This window comes from Phocoena sinus, chromosome 13 (genome assembly GCF_008692025.1).
Source record: "Phocoena sinus isolate mPhoSin1 chromosome 13, mPhoSin1.pri, whole genome shotgun sequence".
Lineage (NCBI taxonomy): Eukaryota > Metazoa > Chordata > Mammalia > Artiodactyla > Phocoenidae > Phocoena > Phocoena sinus.
Genome location: NC_045775.1, coordinates 75,504,095 through 75,525,546, shown reverse-complemented (window position 1 = coordinate 75,525,546; position 21,452 = coordinate 75,504,095). Strand labels below are relative to the sequence as shown.

At 39.3% G+C, this 21,452-nt stretch overlaps 1 protein-coding gene across 1 annotated transcript in view; it reads right to left on the bottom strand.

Moving 5' to 3' along the window:
* Positions 1–21,452, bottom strand: part of DNAH6 (dynein axonemal heavy chain 6) — a 293,512-nt gene that overhangs the window by 55,404 nt on the left and 216,656 nt on the right. The window contains exons 61-63 of the mRNA XM_032653510.1: positions 14,043–14,276; positions 10,185–10,320; positions 670–839 (exon numbers count right to left, since the gene is read on the bottom strand). Of these exons, the coding sequence (XP_032509401.1) occupies positions 670–839; positions 10,185–10,320; positions 14,043–14,276 (540 nt within the window). The remainder of the gene's footprint in view (positions 1–669; positions 840–10,184; positions 10,321–14,042; positions 14,277–21,452) is intronic.

Genomic DNA, 21,452 nt, shown 5'->3' with positions numbered 1-21,452 from the left:
GTTCCCTGTGCTATACAGCAGGTCCTCTTTGGTAACTATAAGTTTGATTTCAAGATATGTGAGTTTTTCTGTTTTGTAAATAAGTTCATTTGTATCATTTTTTAAATTAGATTCCACATATAAGCAATATCATATGATATTTTTCTTTGTCTGATCTCACTTAGTATGATAATCTCTAGGTCTATCCATCTTGATGCAAATTGCATTATTTTGTTCTTTTTTTATGCAGACTGCTGTAATTTCTTATATAAACTACATCAACCATCTTCAAACTGGTCTTGGTAACTATGGTGTTTTTCTCTTCAAATGCCTTCTTCCCATTGCTGCCAAGATCTGAAAGGCCCATCAATCCCCTGCTAATGCTGTCCAGCAGATCCCTGCCCTCCCTAGCAGAGAGCACAAGTTTCCCATGGCACACACCAGGGAAGGACCACCAGGTTCCTGGCTGGCTCTCCAACCTTTTCATGCATCATTTTCTGTATAAAACATTATGTTCTGTTAATAACAAAGTCTCTATTTCTTATTAATAACACAGAGTCACAAACCACCTCCCAAACTTGGCCATTGCTACTCTCTAAACAAATCTACTTCAGTTCATGAATCATAACTGGCTGGTGAGCTTTAGTAGAAGTAATTATAACACAGTTCTTTAATGAAAAAATCTCCTACCTTTTCTTCTTTACAGCATTTAATAAGAATTAGCTTATGGAAAGAACTTAATTCTGGACACCAAAAATTATGGCTTGTGGGCACCCTTTCTGTTGTCATGAGTTGATCATCCTCCTTTATTTTAGAATAGGCTTCCTGTTCAGGTGGGTTAAGATAAGTCTCAAAAGATCCTGGAAGCACAATTTAAAAATATGCTTTAATTAAAGTTGCTTTGACTTTGATATTAAATAAATATATTTGGTAATTAAAAAACTCTACATTTACCATTAGCTTTTTACATTACCACAAATGTAAATATATTTAATCTCCCCCTACCCAACCTAATTAAAAAATAGTGAATTTAAAATTGGATCAGAAAACGAATTCAAACCACTTAACAAAAGGCAAAGCTAAAACAAATGACAGAGAAGTTAAAAATAAAAGGATGCATAGAGATATATCAATCAAATGTGAGCAAAAACAAACACTTGACATGATAAGAGTAACACTGGATATATTAAAATTCAAGGCAAATATAATTAAATGGGATGAAATTGTTCAAGTTATATTAATTAAAATACAAACCCAATAATAAAAACACAATAAAATAAACCTATATGTGTCAGACAATAGCACAAAAATACATCAAGCCATCACTGCTGAAGGCAGAAGAAAAAGCAGAAAAACATATTAATGATAGGAAATAACACAACTGTCAGTCTGTAACAGATAAAGCAAATTAAAAATTCTGGTATAAATAATTTTTACCATATAAATAATATATGAATAAATTGACATCGCTACAACTTTATGCCCTAATAAACAGAACACATCGCCCTCAACCCCTCTGGAATATTTATAAGAAATGGGCTTGCATCTCACATGAGGCTTAGGATTCTAGTTAGCCCTTACTCTGGTTATAACATGTAGTAAGAATTAGCATTGAAATTCCTGCAGAGTGAGAGGGCAGACAGCAGAAGCAAGAAGAACTACAGTTCTGCAGCATGTGGAACAAAATCCACATTCACAGAAAGACAGACAGAATGAAAAGGCAGAGGACTGTGTACCAGCTGAAGGAACAAGATAAAACCCCAGAAAAACAACTAAATGAAGTGGAGATAGGCAACCTTCCAGAAAAAGAATTCGGAATAATGATAGTGAAGATGATGCAGGACCTCGGAAAAAGAATGGAGGCAAAGATCGAGAAGGTGCAAGAAATGTTTAACAAAGACCTTGAAGAATTAAAGAACAAACAAACAGAGATGAACAATACAATAACTGAAATGAAAAATACACTAGAAGGAATAAATAGCAGAATAACTGAGGCAGAAGAACGGATAAGTGACCTGGAAGACAGAAAGGTGGAATTGACTGCTGTGGAACCAAATAAAGAAGAAAGAATGAAAAGAAATGAAGACAGCCTAAGAGACCACTGGGATAACATTAAACACACGAACATTCGCATTATAGGGATGCCAGAAGGAGAAGAGAGAGAAAAAGGACCCAAGAAAATATTTGAAGAGATTATAGTCAAAAATGTTCCTAACATGGGAAAGGAAATAGCCACCAAAGTCCAGGAAGTGCAGAGAGTTTCAGGTAGGATAAACCCAAGGAGAAACATGCCGAGACACATAGTAATCAAACTGATAAAAATTAAAGACAAAGAAAAATTATTGAAAGCCACAAGGAAAAAATAACAAATAACATACAAGGGAACTCCTACAAGGTTAACAGCTGATTTCTCAGCAGAAACTCTACAAGCCAGAAGGGAGTGGCACGATATATTTAAAGTGATGAAAGGGAAGAACCTACAACCAAGATTACTCTACCCAGTAAGGATCTCATTCACATTCACCAGAGAAATCAAAAGCTTTACAGACAAGCAGAAGTTAAGAGAATTCAGCACCACAAACCAGCTCTACAACAAATGCCAAAGGAACTTCTTTAAGTGGGAAACACAAGAGAAGAAAAAGACCTACAAAAACAAACCCAAAACAATTAAGAAAATGGTAATAGGAACATACATATCAATAATTACCTTAAATGTGAATGGATTAAATGCTCCAATCAGAAGTTACAGGCTCACTGAATGGATACAACAATGAGGCCCATATATATGCTGCCTACAAGAGACCCATTTCAGACCTAGGGACACATACAGACTGAAAGCAAGGGAGTGGAAAAAGATATCCCATACAAATGGAAATCAAAAGAAAGCTGGAGTAGCAATTCTCATATCAGGCAAAATAGACTTTAAAATAAAGAATGTTACAAGAGACAAGGAAGGACACTACATAATGATCAAGGGATCAATCCAAGAAGAAGATATAACAATTATAAATATATATGCACCCAACATAGGAGCACCTCAATACAGAAGGCAAATGCTAACAGCTATAAAAGAGGAAATCAACAGTAACACAATAATAGTGGAGGACTTTAACACCTCATTTACACCAATGGACAGATCATCCAGACAGAAAATTAATAAGGAAACACAAGCCTTAAGTGACACATTAGACCAGACAGATTTAATTGATATTTCTAGGACATTCCATCCAAAAACAGCAGATTACACTTTCTTCTCAAATGCACATGGAACATTTTCCAGGATAGATCACATCTTGGGCCACAAATCAAGCCTCGGTAAATTTAAGAAAATTGAAATCATATCAAGCAACTTTTTCAATCACAACACTATGAGATTAGAAATCAATTACAGGGAAAAAACATTAAAAACACAAACACATGGAGGTTAGACAATATGTTACTAAAAACCAAGAGATAACTGAAGTAATCAAAGAAGAAATAAAAACAACCTAGAGACAAATGACAAAGAAAACACAACAATCCAAAACCTACAGGATGCAGCAAAAGCAGCTCTAAGAGGGAAGTTTATAGCAATACAATCCTACCTCAAGAAACAAGAAAAATCTCAAATAAACAATCTAACCTTACACCTAAAGGAACTAGAGAAAGATGAATTAATAACACCCAAAGTTAGTAGGTGGAAAGAAATCATAAAGATCAGAGCAGAAATAAATGAAATAGAAATGAAGAAAACAGTAGCAAAGATCAATAAAACTAAAAGCTGCTTCTTGAGAAGATAAACAAAATTGATAAACCTTTAGCCAGACTCATGAAGAAAAAAAGGGAGAGGGCTCAAATCAATACAATTAGAAATGAAAAGGAGAAATTACAATGGAAACTTCAGAAATATGAAGCATCATAAGAGACCGCTACAAGCAACTCTATGCCAATAAAATGGACAACCTGGAAGAAATGGACAAATTCTTAGAAAGGTATAAGCTTCTAAGACTGAAGCAGGTAGAAATAGAAAATATGAACAGACCAATCACAAGTAATGAAATTGAAACTGTGATTAAAAATCTTCCAGCAAACAAAAGTTCTGGACCAGATGGCTTCACAGGTGAATTCTATCAAACATTTAGAGAAGAGCTAACACCCGTCCTTCTCAAACTCTTCCAAAAAACTTTCAGAGGAAGGAACACTCCCAAACTCATTCTATGAGGCCACCATCACCCTGATAACAAAACCAGACAGATATACTACAAAAAAAGAAAACTACAGACCAATATCACTGATGAATATAGATGCAAAAATCCTCAACAAAATACTAGCAAACAGAATCCAACAACACATTAAAAGGATCATACACCATGTTCAAGTGGGATTTATCACAGGGATGCAAGGATTCTTCAATATATGCAAATAAATCAGTGTGATACACCACATTAACAAATTAAGGAATAAAAACCACATCTCAATAGATGCAGAAAAAGCTTTTGACAAAATTCAACACCAATTTATGATAAAAACTCTCCAGAAAGTGGGCATAAAGGGAACCTACCTCAACATAATAAAGGCCATATATGACAAACCCACAGCAAACATCATTCTCAATGGTGAAAAACTGAAAGCATTTCAACTAAGATCACAAACAAGAGAAGGATGTCCACTCTCACCACAATTATTCAACATAGTTTTGGAAGTTTTAGCCACGGCAATCAGAGAAGAAAAAGAAATAAAAGGAATACAAATTGGAGAAGAAGAAGTAAAACTGTCACTGTTTGAAGATGACATGATACTATACAGAGAGAATCCTGAAGATGTCACCAGAAAACTACTAGAGCTAATCAGTGAATTTGGTAGAGTTGCAGGATACAAAATTAATGCACAGAAATCTCTTGCATTGCTATACACTAACAATGAAAGATCAGAAAGAGAAATTAAGCAAACAATCCCATTCACCATCGCAAGAAAAAGAATAAAATACCTAGGGATAAACCTATCTAAGGAGGTAAAATATCTGCACTCAGAAAACAATAAGACACTGATGAAGGAAATCAAAGATGACACAAACGGATAGATATACCATGTTCTTGGATTGGAAGAATCAATATTGTGAAAATGACTATATTACCCAAAGCAATATACAGATTCAATGCAATCCTTATCAAATTACCAATGGCCTTTTTTACAGAACTAGAACAAAAAATCTTAAAATTTGTATGGAGACACAAAAGACCCTGAATAGCCAAAGCCATCTTGAGGGAAAAAAACGGAGCTGGAGGAATCAGACTCCCTGACTTCAGACTATACTACAAAGTTACAGTAATCAAGACAATATGGTACTGTCACAAAAACAGAAATATAGATCAATGGAACAGGATAGAAAGCTCAGAGATAAACCCACGCACCTATTGTCAACTAATCTATGACAAAGGAGGCAAGGATATACAATGGAGAAAAGACAGCCTCTTCAATAACTCGTGCTGGGAAAACTGGACAGTTACATGTGAAAGAATGAAATTAGAATACTCCCTAACACCATACACAAAAATAAACTCAAAATGGATTAAAGACCTAAATGTAAGCCCAGAAACTATAAAACTCTTGGAGGAAAACATAGGAAGAACACTCTTTGACATAAATCACAGCAAGATCTTTTTTGACCTACCTCCTAGAGTAATGGAAATAAAACCAAAAATAAACAAATGGGTACCTAATGAAACTTAAAAGCGTTTGCACAGCAAAGGAAACTATAAACAAAACGAAAAGACAACCCTCAGAATGGGAGAAATTATTTGCAAAGGAATCAACAGACAAAGGATTAATCTCCAAAATATATAAACAGCTCATGTAGCTCAATATTAAAAATACAAACAACCCAATCAAAAAATGGGCAGAAGACCTAAATAGATATCTTTTTTTTTTTTTTATAAATTTATTTATTTATTGGCTGTGTTGGGTCTTCGTTTCTGTGCAAGGGCTTTCTCTAATTGTGGCGAGCGGGGGCCACTCTTCATCGCGGTGCACGGGCCTCTCACTATCGCAGCCTCTCTTGTTGTGGAGCACAGGCTCCAGACGCGCAGGCTCAGCAGCTGTGGCTCGCAGGTCCAGTTGCTCTGTGGCATGTGGGATCTTCCCAGACCAGGGCTCGAACCCGTGTCCCCTGCATTGGCAGGCAGACTCTCAACCACTGCGCCACCAGGGAAGCCCGTAAATAGATATCTTTCTGAAGAAGACATATAGATGGCCAAGAGGCACATGAAAAGCTGCTCAACATCACTAATTATTAGAGAAATGCAAATTAAAACTACAATGAGGTATCTTCTCACACTGGTTAGAGTGGCCATCATCAGAAAATCTACAAATAACAAATGCTGGAGAGGGTGTGGAGAAAAACCTCTTGCACTGCTGGTGGGACTGTAAATTGATACAGCTACTATGGAGAACAGTATGGAGGTTCTTTAAAAAACTAAGAATTACCATGTGACCCAGCAATCTCACCCTATGCATATACCCAGAGAAAACCATAATTCCCAAAGACACATGCACCCTAATGTTCATTGTAGCACTATTTACTATAGCCAGGTCATGGAAGCAAGCTAAATGCCCATCGACAGACAAATGGATAAAGAAGATGTGGTACATATACACAATAGAATATTACTCAGCCATAAAAAGGAACGAAATTGGGTCATTTGTAGAGACGTGGATGGACCTAGAGACTGTCATACAGAGTGAAGTAAGTCAGAAAGAGAAAAACAAATATCGTATATTAATGCATATATGTGGAATCTAGAAAAATGGTACAGATGAACCAGTTTTCAAGGCAGAAAGAGACACAGATGTAGAGAACAAATGTATGGGCAACAAGCGGGGAAAGCAGGGTGGTAGTGGTGGTGGTGGGATGAATTGGGAGGTTGGGATTGACATATATACACTAATAGGTATAAAATAGATAACTAATACTGAACATGGGAAAAAATGATTTAAAAAAAAGAAAAAAAGAAAGACAACCTACTGAATGGGAGAAAAAAAAAAAAGAAATTCCTGCAGGTGCAGGGAGCACAGTACGGTGTAAGCCCCTCAGCAAACCAGCACAACCATCTAGTGATGAAACAGGCTGCTGCGGTCGAACATTAGGCAAAATAGTTGGCTTCCATGGTGGGCTAGGAAACCAGTTTCTCCAGCTGGTCTACTGGGACTCTCCTCTGAGGGCCTAACAATAGCAACCACAAAGCTGGTGACAGTTTGAAATGTAGTGACACTTAAGACCATGGCCCTGGAGCCATGGAGTATGTACCTCTGCAAGACTTCTAATTTCTATATGAAATATACACAGTTACATGGTATGAGACCACAGGACACAGCATATCACAGTGCTTTCTAGTTGAAAGTGGATGCATTATTCTGAGGACCAGGTAGTAGAACCACTTATGCCAAAAGGACTTCTTTTCTCTTCAGGTTCTCATTACTGTATAATCACCAGGGCTTTGACTAATAAGACATGATAATTTAAAATTATAACTCTCAACTAATAGGACATGAAGCACGTAGAAACCATCAAAGACACAAGATTAAGAAATTAGGAAGCCTTTGAAGGTAATAGTGGCATTGAAATTAATTATTAAACTTAACCTGCAAAGATCCAAAGCTCAGTTTTAGAACACAAGCCATCCTATCACATGTACAAACCTTCACCATTCTGCAGGATTTCCAGAATCAACCTTGAAATTTAACAAATGAAAGCAGGATGGTTGTTTTAAATTACTAATATTTTAGTCCCAGTTGACAGGAATAACATAGTGCCTTTCGTCCAAACACGACGAGTTGTTCCCAGAATTACTTAACCTTTCAGCCTCTACCTCTTCCCACTTTCTTTGCTTCTGTGTTTATGAGGATCCATCTAGCCCTTTTTGCTTCAGATCTGTCCCTAACTGTCCATCACTAGGCTTCTCCTATAAGTATTTTTCTTTTGTGTTCTACTTCTAGCTACCTTGTTTAATTGGTCCACAATATAGAAACATAATTTTTATTTGATTTATTTATTGAAGAGTATTTTATTTTTTCTAGTCTTTATTTAGAAATCAAATGAACATATTAGGATCCCAGAAATTCTGGTTCATGTAGCTTTTAAACCACCACACTTACTAGGTATATTCAGGTAAATAAACATTCATATGAGAAGTAGAAGAATAATTACTAAAAATAGCAATAGGGCTTCCCTGGTGGCGCAGTGGTTGGGAGTCCGCCTGCCGATGCAGGGGACGGGGGTTCGTGCCCCAGTCCGGGAGGGTCCCGCGTGCCACGGAGCGGCTGGGCCCGTGGGCCGTGGCCGCTGGGCCTGCGCGTCTGGGGCCTGTGCTCTGCGGCGGGAGGGGCTGCGGCAGTGAGAGGCCCGCATACCGCAAAAAAAAAAAAAAAAAAAAAAAAGCAATAGAACACAGAACTTCAAATCAGTACAGGGGAAATAAAAAAAAGAATGTGGACAATTCACTTGAAGGCAAGAAAGAAGAAATAAAAATGAAGCAAAGAAAAAGCCTGCCATGGAAAAAAATCCCCACAAAATAAGATGATAGATGTAAATCCAAATAGATCAGGATTTTTCAGCCCTGCCACTACTGCCATTTGGGGCCAAGTGGTCATTTGTTGTGGAGGGTTGTTCTGAGCATTGTAGGATGTTTAGTCACATCTCTGGTTTCTACCTACTAGATACCTGCAGCACCACCCCAGTCATGGCAACCAATAATGTCTTCAGATGTTGCTGAATGTCCCCTGGGGAACAAAATCTTCCATAGTTGAGAGCCACTGAAATAGATCAATAACCATCCTTACAATAATTGGATTAAAACTTGCCCGTTTAAAAAGAGAGACTCTCACATTGCTCAAAACAGCAAAATCCAACTAAAGATACACCGAAAACATGACGATGACACAAAAGACTTGAAAAGGAAGAGTGTAGAAATATATAAAGGGGGAATACTAATGAAGATAATCCTGCTGTAACAATATTAACCTTAGAAAATATAATTTAAGGCAAAAAGCACTATTCAGGGTAAAGAGGAATATTATTTAATAAAAAAGGAATAATTTGCTAGAAAGATAATAATCCTAAACGCATTTATAGTTAACAGCATCAGTTCCACAAGATATAATGGGAGAAATTCCAGAATTACAAAGAGAAATTGTCAATCATAGTGGTGAACCTTACAGATTTAGTATAAAAGACAGTAAAATAAACACCACAATTAATAGATTTGAACTAAAGATTACAGATCTTTAGTTCAAAAGATTACATATCTTTTGCATCCAAGCAAAGACACACATGGAACATTTTACATAAACTGAAGTATAAATAAATTACAAACAATCAATTTCATGCAAACCATGAGTATAATTTCTACAATGTAAGTAAATTATAAACAATAAAATGATAGCACCCCCAAATCGTAAATGCGTTTGAATTAAAAAGTATACTTTTAGAATCAAAAGGGCTACAGAGTAAAACTTTTGGGGAAAGAGTAACATAAAATGTTATAATTAGAGCAGGCATAACCTCTGGGGAAGAGGGAAAGGGTCCTATGAAGGAGGATAAGGGGATTCTGTGATGCTGGTACTGGCCTATTTCTTGACTTGGGTGGTGGCTCATAAGTACAGTCGGTTTTTGATAATCAAATTGTTGATTCTGATTTGTGTACTTTTCCATATGTATGTTATCCATCAATAAAAAGTTAAAAAAAAAGTATGGGATGCAGCTAAAGCAATACCTAGAGGTAAATGCATCTTTTTAAAATGGATATAATAGTAAACATGGGGGCTTCCCTGGTGGCGCAGTGGTTGAGAGTCCGCCTGCCGATGCAGGGGACACGGGTTCGTGCCCTGGTCCGGGAAGATCCCACATGCCGCGGAGCGGCTGGGCCCGTGAGCCATGGCCGCTGAGCCTGCGCGCCTGGAGCCTGTGCTCCGCAACGGGAGAGGCCACAACAGTGAGAGGCCCGCGCAACGCAAAAAAAAAAAAAAAATAGTAAACATGAAATATTGAAAATTCATGGACCAAGCATTCAACTCAAGAAATTGGGAAAACACGTATTTCACAATTTCTTAATAATGAAGACATTTCCTAGTGAAAAATATTGATATTGGAGAAGAGGTTAAAGGAGACCTTAAAGTTAGGATTCACAAGCTTGTTTACAACCCCATATAGCAGAGCCTTTTTGATGTCTTACCTATGCGTATGGAAATAGGATGTAACACTATGTATTGTGTAAGTTCTTTAAAAACTGGAAATAATTCTTCTAAGTCACAGCATGCGAACCACATGGCAGTAAGCAGCCAGGGAACTTCAGGCTTAGGTGGGCGTTCCTATTAGAAGACAGAAAGTTGTCACAAAAACAACCACAGAATATGCTTTCACCTTGTCTAAGTGAAAAATCAAGCTCTAATAGAATGTTAAAAATAACCATTTACCCAGGACAAGTATAAGATATAGTGAGATAGAAATGGTGTTGAATCAATTCTATTTGTTGGCCTTTGAACAGAAGTACAGCTGATGAAACTTTTCATGTTGACATATGCAGAAAGCAGTTGATCTGGTGAAGGGTTAAAATAAAATCTGTAAAGTCTACTTCTAGCCTGTCCTCCAACATGTCACACCAGTCTCTCCCCACCCCTCAAATATTCTTATATTAATGATTTTTTCCTAGAGAACTAGTTTTTAAATCCAGTTCCCAGATGTTCTCACCTCTAGGAGATAGGAAAAGTTGAGTAGTATAGCAAAGTCAGTAGCAAGACAAGTGAACATCTCATTCCAGCTGGGCTAAGTGTGTATATGTCTAATCATTTCATATATTCCCAGAAATTTCTGGGAAAAGTACTGTGCCATCTGGCAATATTCCATGAAGCCCTTTCATGTGGGTAAACAGTTTAAAAAGAGACAGAAAAACAGCTGTGATTGTAGACTGAAATTAGTTCTTTGAAAATTTCATGAATATTTGCCTGAGGTTTTATACCACATTTTTAAATGGCTTTATTGAGATACAATTCATATACCATGCAATTCACCCATTTAAAGCATACAATCCAATGTATTTTAGTAAATTCACAGTTATGTGTAACCATGACCACAGTCAATTTTAGAACATTTCATCTCCTCAAAAAACCCCATGTATCCTTTAGCAGTTCCCCTCCCATCTGCCCATGCCCTCTAGCCCTAAGAAACTGAAACTAGTTCTTTGAAAATTTAGTACTTTGAAACAAAACTTTGAAAGTTTGGTACTGCTTTCTGTCTCTATCCATTTGCCTCTTCTGAATACTTCATATGAATCAAATTTTACAATATGTGGTCTTTTGTGACTGATTTCTTTCACTTAGCTTAATGTTTTCAAGGTTTATTCATGTTGTGGTATGTATCAGTACTTTATTCCTCTTTATGATTGAATGATATTCTGTTGTTATGGATATACCACATTTTGTTTACCTGCTCATCAGTTGATGGACTGGATTGCTTTAACCATTTTGGCTATTACAAATAGTGCTGCTATGAATATTCATGTCTAAGTTTTTGTGTGAACCTATGTTTTCATTTCTCTTTGATATATACCTAGGAGTGGAATTGCTGGATCATGTGGTAATTCTACATTTAATTGCTTGAGGAGCTGCCAGACTGTTTTCCAAAGCAGCTGCACCATTTTTCATGTTTGTTAGCAGTTTATGAGGGTTCTGATTTTTCCACATGTTCACCAACACTCAGTATTATCTGTCTTTTGATTCTAACCATTCTAGTGGGTGTGAATGGCATCTCCTTATCATTTTGATTTGCATTTCCCTGATAAATGATGAGGTCAGACATCTTTTCATGTGCTTATGTATATATTTGGAGAAATATCTATTCAGTTCCTTTGGCTATTTCTAAGTTGGGTGGTCTTTATTATGGATTCATAAGAATTCTTTATCTATTCTAAATACAAATCCTGTAACATCTTAATGTTTTCGAGGTTTATTCATGTTGTAGTATGTATCAGTACATCCTTGTCAAAATCAGTTGACCATAGATACATGGCTTTATTTCTGGACTTTCACATTTGATTCCATTTACCCATATGTCTATCCTTATGCTAATATGTTGCTGTCTTGATTACTGCTGCTTTGTAGTAAGCTTTGGGATTTAGATCTCTTGTAAACCTGTATGAATTTTAGGATCAGTTTGGCAATTGCTGAAAAGAAACCAGTTAGAATTTTGATAGGGATATCACTGAATCTGTAGACCAGTGTGTGGAGTATTGCCATCCTAACAATATTAAGTCTCTAATCCATGAATATGGGATGTTTTCCTATAGATTTAGGTCCTCTGATTTCTTTCAGCCTGTTTTGTAGTTTTCAGAGTATAAGTTTGAACTTCTTTTGTTAAATTTATTTCTAAGTATTTTATTATTATTGATGCCATTGTAAATGGAATTGCTAGTTACACTTTATATTGTTCATTGCAAATGTAAAGAAATCCAAATTAATTTTGTACATTGATCCTGTATCCTGCAACCTTGCTGAGCTTGTTTATTAATTCTAATAGTTTTTTTTAAAGTAAATTCCTTAGTGTTTTTTATGTACAAAATCATGTCATCTGCAAATAGAGGTAGTTTTACTTCTTTCTTTCCAATCTGGATGCCTTTCATTTCATTTTCTTGTGTATCTGTCCTGGCAAGAATTTCCACTACAATGTTGAAAAGAAGTGGTGAGAGCAAACATCCTTCTTGTTTCTGATCCTTGGTGGAATGCATCCAGGCTTTCACTATTAAGTATGATGTTAGCTGTGGGTTTTTGTATATGCTCTTTATCTGGTTGAAGAAGTCCTCTTTTATTTCATTTGTTAAGTGTTTTTATGATTATTAGTTATGTGATTCTGGAAAGGTCTTTAACCTCTCTGAGCCTCTGCTTGAAAAACCTGTAAACACAGCTGTTAACAAGAATACTGTGAAGGAAGAAGAGTGACAATGCCGGGAAGGGCTTAGCTGAATGACTGACTAATAGTCAGTAAGAGAGTGAGGTGGGTAAGAGGGCAAGCTCTACAGACTTGACTGCAAGGGTTTGACTCCTGGTTCCAAACCCTAATAAGTATGTGATCATGATGAGTTACATCATCTCTTTGTGCCTAATTAACTTATCTTCAGACTAGTGATAAAATTAGGAACTCACCCAACAGGAATACTGAAATAAATAAATGAGTAGATATACATAAAACACATAGCAAACCCTATATAACTATTAACTGTGATTATGAAGTAAAGACAGTGTTAAGCAAGGATTAACAGAATACGTATGTATACGGGGTGGGTGGGGGTCAGGGAAGAAGGACCATCTGGTATAGAGGTCTTCTTTGGGCTTGTCCTGGGAGTGCAGGGTGCTGAGAGTCAAATGGAAGCACAAAGTCCAATGTCCCAGTGTTACTCTGAGGCTCAAATACTGGCAAACATATGCAGGTGTCAGGTCTATAGGGGCCAAGGGTAGGGCTCGAGATTGAAGACAGAGCCAAGAGTTTAGAGTTGGACTGGATGGACTTGCAGGCAAGAGTTGGGGGACTGTGCCTCAGTTCTGTGGGCCACCAGGTCTGTGGCACATGGGTGAGTTAGGGCCAGTTTGAGGGGCTGGGGCAAGTTAGACAAATATTAGGGTATGACAGAAGGCAACAATCAAGTTCTAGTCCTTCCCGTGCTTTATAATGAAAGATGGGTTCAGGCAAGAGGGGGGTCATTGTTTCACAAACAGTGTGACCAGATCTGTGAATTACAACTTTTATTGGATTTCAAATCTTCCCATTTGTAAGATGGTCAACTTTTCAAAACATGTCCCCATCTACTAGTTCACTGGTTACTCCCAACATCTCTTTTCTATAGGTGAGGACATTGCTGCAGAAAGAGGTCAAATGTTACCAACATTATATAGTGACTAAAGACAGAACTAAGTTATAGTCTGGGTCCCTGACCCCTAGTGGGCCACACAGCTGAATGTATAACCTTCAGCCACGTGGAGCATTGGTAGGTGCTTGTGGGCTCTATCTAATAACATTCACAATCTAATCTTGACACAGATACCTTTTCCAATCCTGCAGAACCTCGGAGAAAGAAATTCCATTCAGCATCGGTTAAGCTTCCTTGCTGACGCATGATCTCAACACAGAGCATAAAGCTGTAGACGAGTTTATGTTGTTCAAAAAGTCCTCTCGAGACATTGACATAAGCCGTTAGGAGAGTCTGTTCTAGTAGAATTTCCATGCGCTGCTGTAGATCATCTGTCCTCATAGAGGTTTCGATTGTTGTATTGAACAACTGTGAAAGAGAACTCTATCAGTGTCTCTGATTTAATTCAACTTCATGGAGGAAAAAATATCCCTGCTCCTCACCCTGACTCCCCCAAATTCAGTGAGTAAATAGCAGCACAGGTGGTGAATACTGTACCATGAAAAAGTCCAGAATTCATCCCAAATTGACACATTTATATGTAATATTTATTTTGTGCACTCCTCTTTCTCTCCCCATTTTCCAGAAATGGACCAGTGCCAAATTCTTGACTATTGAAAAGGCATAATGTTGACTTTGGACAGAAAATGCAAAATAAAGGTGACCTGGCAAAACGAGTTTCTCATATCCTCAACTCACATTTGATAATCACTTTGGATGAGAGGTGTAAGGACTAGGTAAGGTCATGCCCTCTTCTTGGCATTTTCCTAAGATAATTCTTAGGGTGTGGGAAGAACGTGTAAGAATTTTCTTTGAAATTTAAGAGGAACCAGCTTTAAAGAAGACGTCCACCCTGCTTCCCACCTGGAAATTTTGGGAACAGGCCTCCTCTGCAAAAGGTGCCTCACATTACAAGGATATCAGGAAGGCAGCAGAGGTGGTGGCATGGAAGGCTCAGGTGAGAGGGATAGAGGTAGCCCCACCCATTTCCTGTCACTTCCAAGTAGCACAAGGGCAGGGGGAGGGGATATCCAGAAATTCCCAAGGGTCTTGAGCTGTGTTACAAATCTGAGCAGAGCCTGAACTCAGGGGCTTGCCTGCAAGTCATGGCCAAGGGGATCTTGCAGCAGAGACTGGGGTCTCATGAGGGATGAGAGGACCATCCTTATGGCTTCGGCCTTGAGGATCCACAGCACAAGGGGCAAAGGTGCCAGGTGAGGAAGGGCTGCCCAATTCATTGGTCACCTTGAGAGGGATCGAGATGCATTGCTCATGGAGAGATCAGACAGATTGAAGCAGATTGGACACTGGAGACCAACTGAGGGCCAAGGCAGATCAAGGTCAAGAAGCGTGCTTCACAAGCCCCTAAAAATGCTGCACTGTCCTTGTGCAGGCCACCTTGTACCACCCCCAACTCATTCTGCTAACAGGGTGGAGCACAAGGGGAAAGGATCTGACTGTCTGTCTCCTCACCCGAAGATAGGCCTCCATTCCCTAAAATTAAAAGGGCTTGGAGGAAGCATTCACTTATTCTAGAGAACTGGGAAAGCCTTGTTAATTCTCTGGAAAGTTTGGTCAACAAAGAATAATGGAGTTTTTGCTTTAATACACTTAGAAGCAAAGAGTTTTCTTTAAGAACCTGACAAGAGGCAGAGAGTTAAAAGTCCAGTGAAGACCTGGTAAGTTCGGTGCCAAAATAAAACATGGTGAATCTTGACACACTCCAAATAACTTCAGTGTGAAATGGAATTATGGATGGGTTTGGTAGAGGATGTCCTGGTCAGGGCTGTCACCTACAATTGTGTTTTGGGTTTCTAGTTTCCCTTGCAAATAGCAAAACTCCAGTGTTTTGATGATTCATCCTATAACCCTTTTTCTGTTGGCTCAAGATATTTTCAGGGCATCTTCATTTTTAATTCTTGAAGGAGATTTTAAAACCTTGAAAAGCATGAATTCCAAAACACCCAGGATGAGAAAAGTGTTATCAAAGTCATTTAGATAGAATTAAAGGATTTACTAATCTTTACCTTGCTTGTTTTAACACCCACCAACTAAAGGAAGAGGCGTGAGAACGGCAACCCCTGCCTTTAGGAACTGAGCTGTGACCCGAGTAGAAATGGCTTCTAAAGGCTGCTACAGCAGATGCACTTCTTGTTGGAAGAGAGCCCAGGTGTGTCTACACAACATGCCTCTCATTTCTCTCAATTCTTCATTTCCGTTCTCTCCTGCAGCTCCTATTGCTGCCGGCCCCCTGACCACCAAACAAGACATCTAGAGGAAAAACCAAGCTTGGTCTAGTAAATAAAAATTGTTTGAATATTTCAACAGCCATTTCTAATGGAGGGATGCAAACGGCCTCTTCACTCATGAGACACTCATGATGTGTCATATGGTGCTAAGCGCCACGGGGGGAAGCAGGGTTGGGTGAGACTTCCTTCCTGCCTTCTGGGAGGTCAGACTTCAGCAGGAGAGAAGAGCCCACCGCCCCAGGCAGAGTGGTGGAAGTTCCACATGAGGCATTCACATGTGTTGGAGAAAGACTGCTGCAAATTGTTTGCTACTCCTTCCATGGAGAAGTGGAGCCTAAATCCCCTCCTCTCGAATCTGGGCTAGGTTTAGTGACTCCATTGACCAAGAGACTATAGCACAAGTGATGCTGCCTGACATCCAAAGCTAGGTCAGAAGAGGCCTTGTAGCTTCCACCTTGGCTTCTTAGAACATTTGCTTTTGGGAGCTGCCCTCTTGGGGCAGCCCTGTTGTGAGCACCCAAGCCACATGGAGAGGTGACTGTAGGAGTTGACATCCCAGCCACATAAGTGACCATTTTGGACATCCAGCCCCAGAAGACTGCAGCCTTATCCACAGGCTTCACTTAATGAGAAGGTGGCACTTAATCTGGGAGGCAAGGCATTCTAAACAGAGAGGGTCATAAACACAGAAGCATCTGGGGAGTCCAGGGAATGTGAATGGATCCATTTGGCTGCTGGAAGAGGACTAGTGGGAAATGTGGCTCTAGAGACAGAACAGGGACAGGTTGGATGTGGCTTTGGAACCTGAACTGTGTTTGATGGGCAATGTCTGTGAAAATCCATTTTGGATCCCCAGAGGACAGAGCAGTGTTTTAAAAACATGAGGCCTGGGCTGGCCTGGCCTCCGGAGTGAGAGCCAGCACTGACTACAGGTATAAGGGCATGTAGCAGGAAGTAAAGATGTGTGGCAGGGAAAGAGGATCTATTTACAATTATTACTGTTTTCTACTGTGAGTGGTGTGTATGGAGACACCTTTGAATTGTATTATGGGTGTGAGCACATAATGATTAAAGAAGCCAGAGTGAGCTAAACTGCTCTCTGCACATAAAAGGGAAGAATACAAGAGGGGAATGGGAGCTGGTAGATGGGAAACAGCCAGAGAGGCCGTGTGGGGGATGGGCTGAGAGAAACTCCAGAGCTGAACAGAGGGGACCCCTGTGGATGCTTGATACATTTTGCTGTGTGATGAGTGATGCAAACTCTCTGTCTCCCCTGGAAATCTTCGGGTAAACTGACATTGCTTGCCAAAGTTTTGTGACACTAAATTTGCTTTTGGGAGATACTAGAATGCTGCCTAAAAGAGGATGAGAGCGGGGAGACCTTCAAGATGGCGGAGGAGTAAGATGTGGAGATCACCTTCCTCCCCACAAATACATCAGAAATACATCTGCACGTGGAACATCTCCTACAGAACACCTATTGAACACTGGCAGAAGACCTCAGACTTCCCAAAAGGTGAGAAACTCCCCATGTACCTGGGTAGGACAAAAGAAAAAAGAAAAAACAGAGACAAAAGAATAGGGATGGGACCTGCACCTCGGGGAGGGAGCTGTGAAGGAGGAAAAGTTTCCACACTCTAGGAAGTCCCTTCACTGGCAGAGACGGGGAGCGTGCAGGGGTGAAGATTCGGAGCCACGGAGGAGAGCACAGCAACAGGGGTGCGGAGGGAAAAGAGGAGAATATTCCTGCACAGAGGATCAGTGCCAACCAGCACTCACCAGCCTGAGAGGCTTGTCTGCTCACTGGGATGGGTGGGGGCTGGGAGCTGAGGCTCTGGCTTCAGAGTTCAGAACCCAGGGAGAGGACTGGGGTTGGCTGCGTGATCACAGCCTGAAGGGAGCTTGTGCACCACAGCTAGCCAGGAGGGAGTCCAGGAAAAAGTCTGGACCTGCCTAAGAGGCAAAAGACCATTGTTTCTGGGTGTGCAAGGAGAGGGGATTTGGAGCACTGCCTAAATGAGCTCCAGAGACGGGCGCAAGCTGCGGCTATCAGTGTGGACCCCAGAGACAGGCATGAAACACTAAGGCTGATGCTATAGCCACTAAGAAGCCTGTGTGCAAGCACAGGTCACTATCCACACCTACCCTCCCGGGAGCCTGTGCAGGCCGCCACTGCCAGGGTCCCATGATGCAGGGACAACTCCCCCAGGCGAACACATGGCATGCCTCCGGCTGTTGTAACTGCTGCTGCCACAGGCTCGCCTCGCATCCCATACCCCTCCCTCTCCCCAGCCTGAGTGAGCCAGAGCCCCCTAATCAGCTGCTCCTTTAACCCCATCCTGTCTGGGCAGGGAACAGATGCCCTCAGGCGACCTACAGGCAGAGGCAGGGCCAAATCCAAAGCTGAACCCCAGGAGCTGTGAGAACAAAGAAGAGAAAGGGAGATCTCTCCTAGCAGCCTCAGGAGCCACGGATTAAATCTCCACAATCAACTTGATGTACTCTGCATCTCTGGAATACCTGAATAGACAATGAATCATCCCAAACTGAGGTGGTGGAATTTGGGAGCAACTGTAGACTTGGGGTTTTGTTTCTGGGTTTATGTTTATTTTAGTTTAGTATTTAGAGTTTATTATCATTGGTAGGTTTGTTTACTGATTTGGTTGCTCTCTTCTATTTATATATATATATATTTCCTTTTTCTCTTTTTGTGTGTATGTGTATGCTTCTTTGTGTGATTTTGCCTGTTTAGCTTTGCTTTTACCATTTGTCCTAGGGTTCTGTCTGTCCGTTTTGTTTTTTAGTATAGTTTTTAGTGCCTGTTATCACTGGTGGATTCGTTTTTCGGTTTGGTTGCTCTCTTCTTTCATTCTTTTTCTTTTTTCTTTTTAATAATTTTAAAATTTTTTATTTTTAATTTTAATAACTTTATTTTTTTTTCTTTCTTTCTTTTTGTCTCCCATTTCTTCTGAGCCATGTGGCTGACAGGGTCTTGGTGCTCCAGAGACCTTCCGGTTCCACATAATATCAAATGGTGAAAGTTCTCCCAGAGATCACCATCTCAAGGCTGAGACCCAGCTCCACTCAACGACCAGCAAGCTACAGTGCAGGAAACCCTATGCCAAATAACTAGCAAGACAGGAACACAACCCCACCCATTAGCAGAAAAAACAAGATTGAGCCTCATCCACCAGAACACAGGCACCAATACCCTCCACCAGGAAGCCTACCCAACCCACTGAACCAACATTAGCCACTGGTGGCAGACACCATAAACAACAGGAACTACGAACATGCTGCCTGCAAAAGGGAGACCCCCCCCAAACACAGTAAGTTAAGCAAAATCAGAATTTAGGGAAACACACAGCAGATGAAGGAGCAAGGTAAAAACCCACCAGACCAAACAAATGAAGAGGAAAGAGGCAGTCTACCTAAAAAAGAATTCAGAGTAATGATAGTAAAGATGATCCAAAATCTTGGAAATAGAATGGAGAAAATACAAGAAATGTTTAACAAGGACCTAGAAGAACTAAAGAGCAAACAAACAATGATGAACAACACAATAGATTAAATGAAAAATCCTCTAGAAGGAATCAATAGCAGAATAACTAAGGCAGAAGAACAGATAAATGACCTGGAAGATAAAATAGTGGAAATAACTACCACAGAGCAGAATAAAGAAAAAAGAAAGAAAAGAATTGAGGACAGTCTTAGAGACCTTTGGGGCAACATTAAACAAGAAACATTCGAATTATAGGGGTCTCAGAAGGAGAAGAGAAAAAGAAAGGGACTGAGAAAATATTTGAAGAGATTATAGTTGAAAACTTCCCTAATATGGGAAAAGAAATAGTCAATCAAGTCCACAAAGCACAGAGAGTTCCATACAGGATAAATCCAAGGAGAAACATGCCAAGACACATATTAATCAAACTATCAAAAATTAAATACAAAGAAAAAATATTAAAAGCAGCAAGGGAAAAACAACAAATAACATACAAGGTTATTAACAGCTGATCTTTCAGCAGAAAGTCTGCAAGTCAGAAGGGAGTGGCAGGACATATTTAAAATGATGAAAGGGAAAAACCTACAACCAAGATTACTCTACCCAGCAAGGATCTCATTCAGATTTGATGGAGAAATTAAAACCTTTACAGACAAGCAAAAGGTAAGACAATTCAGCACCACCAAACCAGTTTTACAACAAATGCTAAAGAAACTTCTCTAGGCAGGAGACACAAGAGAAGGAAAAGACCTACAATAACAAACCCAGAACAATTAAGAAAATGGTAATAGGAACATACATATCGATAATTACCTTAAATGTAAATGGATTAAATGCTCCCACCAAAAGACATAGAATGGCTAAATGGATACAAAAACAAGACCTGTATATATGCTGTCTACAAGAGGCCCACTTCAGATCTAGGGACACATACATACAGACTGAAAGTGAGGGAATGGAAAAAGATATTCCATGCAAAGGGAACTCAAAAGAAAGCTGGAGTAGCACTTCTCATATCAGGAAAAATAGACTTTAAAATAAAGACTATTACAAGAGACAGAGAAGGACACTACATAATGATCAAGGGATCGATCCAAGAAGAATGCATAACAATTGTAAATATTTATGCACCCAACATAGGAGCACCTCAATACATAAGGCAAATGTTAACAGCCATAAAAGGGTAAATCGACAGTAACACAATCATAGTAGGAGACTTTAACACACCACTTTCACCAATGGACAGATCATCCAAAATGAAAATAAATAAGGAAACACAAGCTTTAAATGATACATTGAACAAGATGGACTTAATTGATATTTATAGGACATTCCATCCAAAAATAACAGAATACACTTTCTTCTCAAGTGCTCATGGAACATCCTCCAGGATAGATCATATCTTGGGTCACAAAGCAAGCCTTAGTAAATTTAAGAAAATTGAAAGCGTATCGAGTACCTTGTTTGACCATAATGCTATAAGACTAGATATCAATTACAGGAAAAAATCTGTAAAGAATACAAACACATGGAAGCTAAATAATACACTACTTAATAACCAAGAGATCACTGAAGAAATTAAAGAGGAAATCAAAAAATACCTAGAAACAAATGACAATGGCAACATGATGACCTAAAACCTATGGGATGCAGCAAAAGCAGTTCTAAGAGGGAAGTCTGTAGCAATACAAGCCTAGTTCAAGAAACAAGAAACATCTCAAATAAACAACCTAACCTTACACTTAAAGCAATTAGAGAAAGAGGAACAAAAAAACTCCAAAAGTTAGCAGAAGC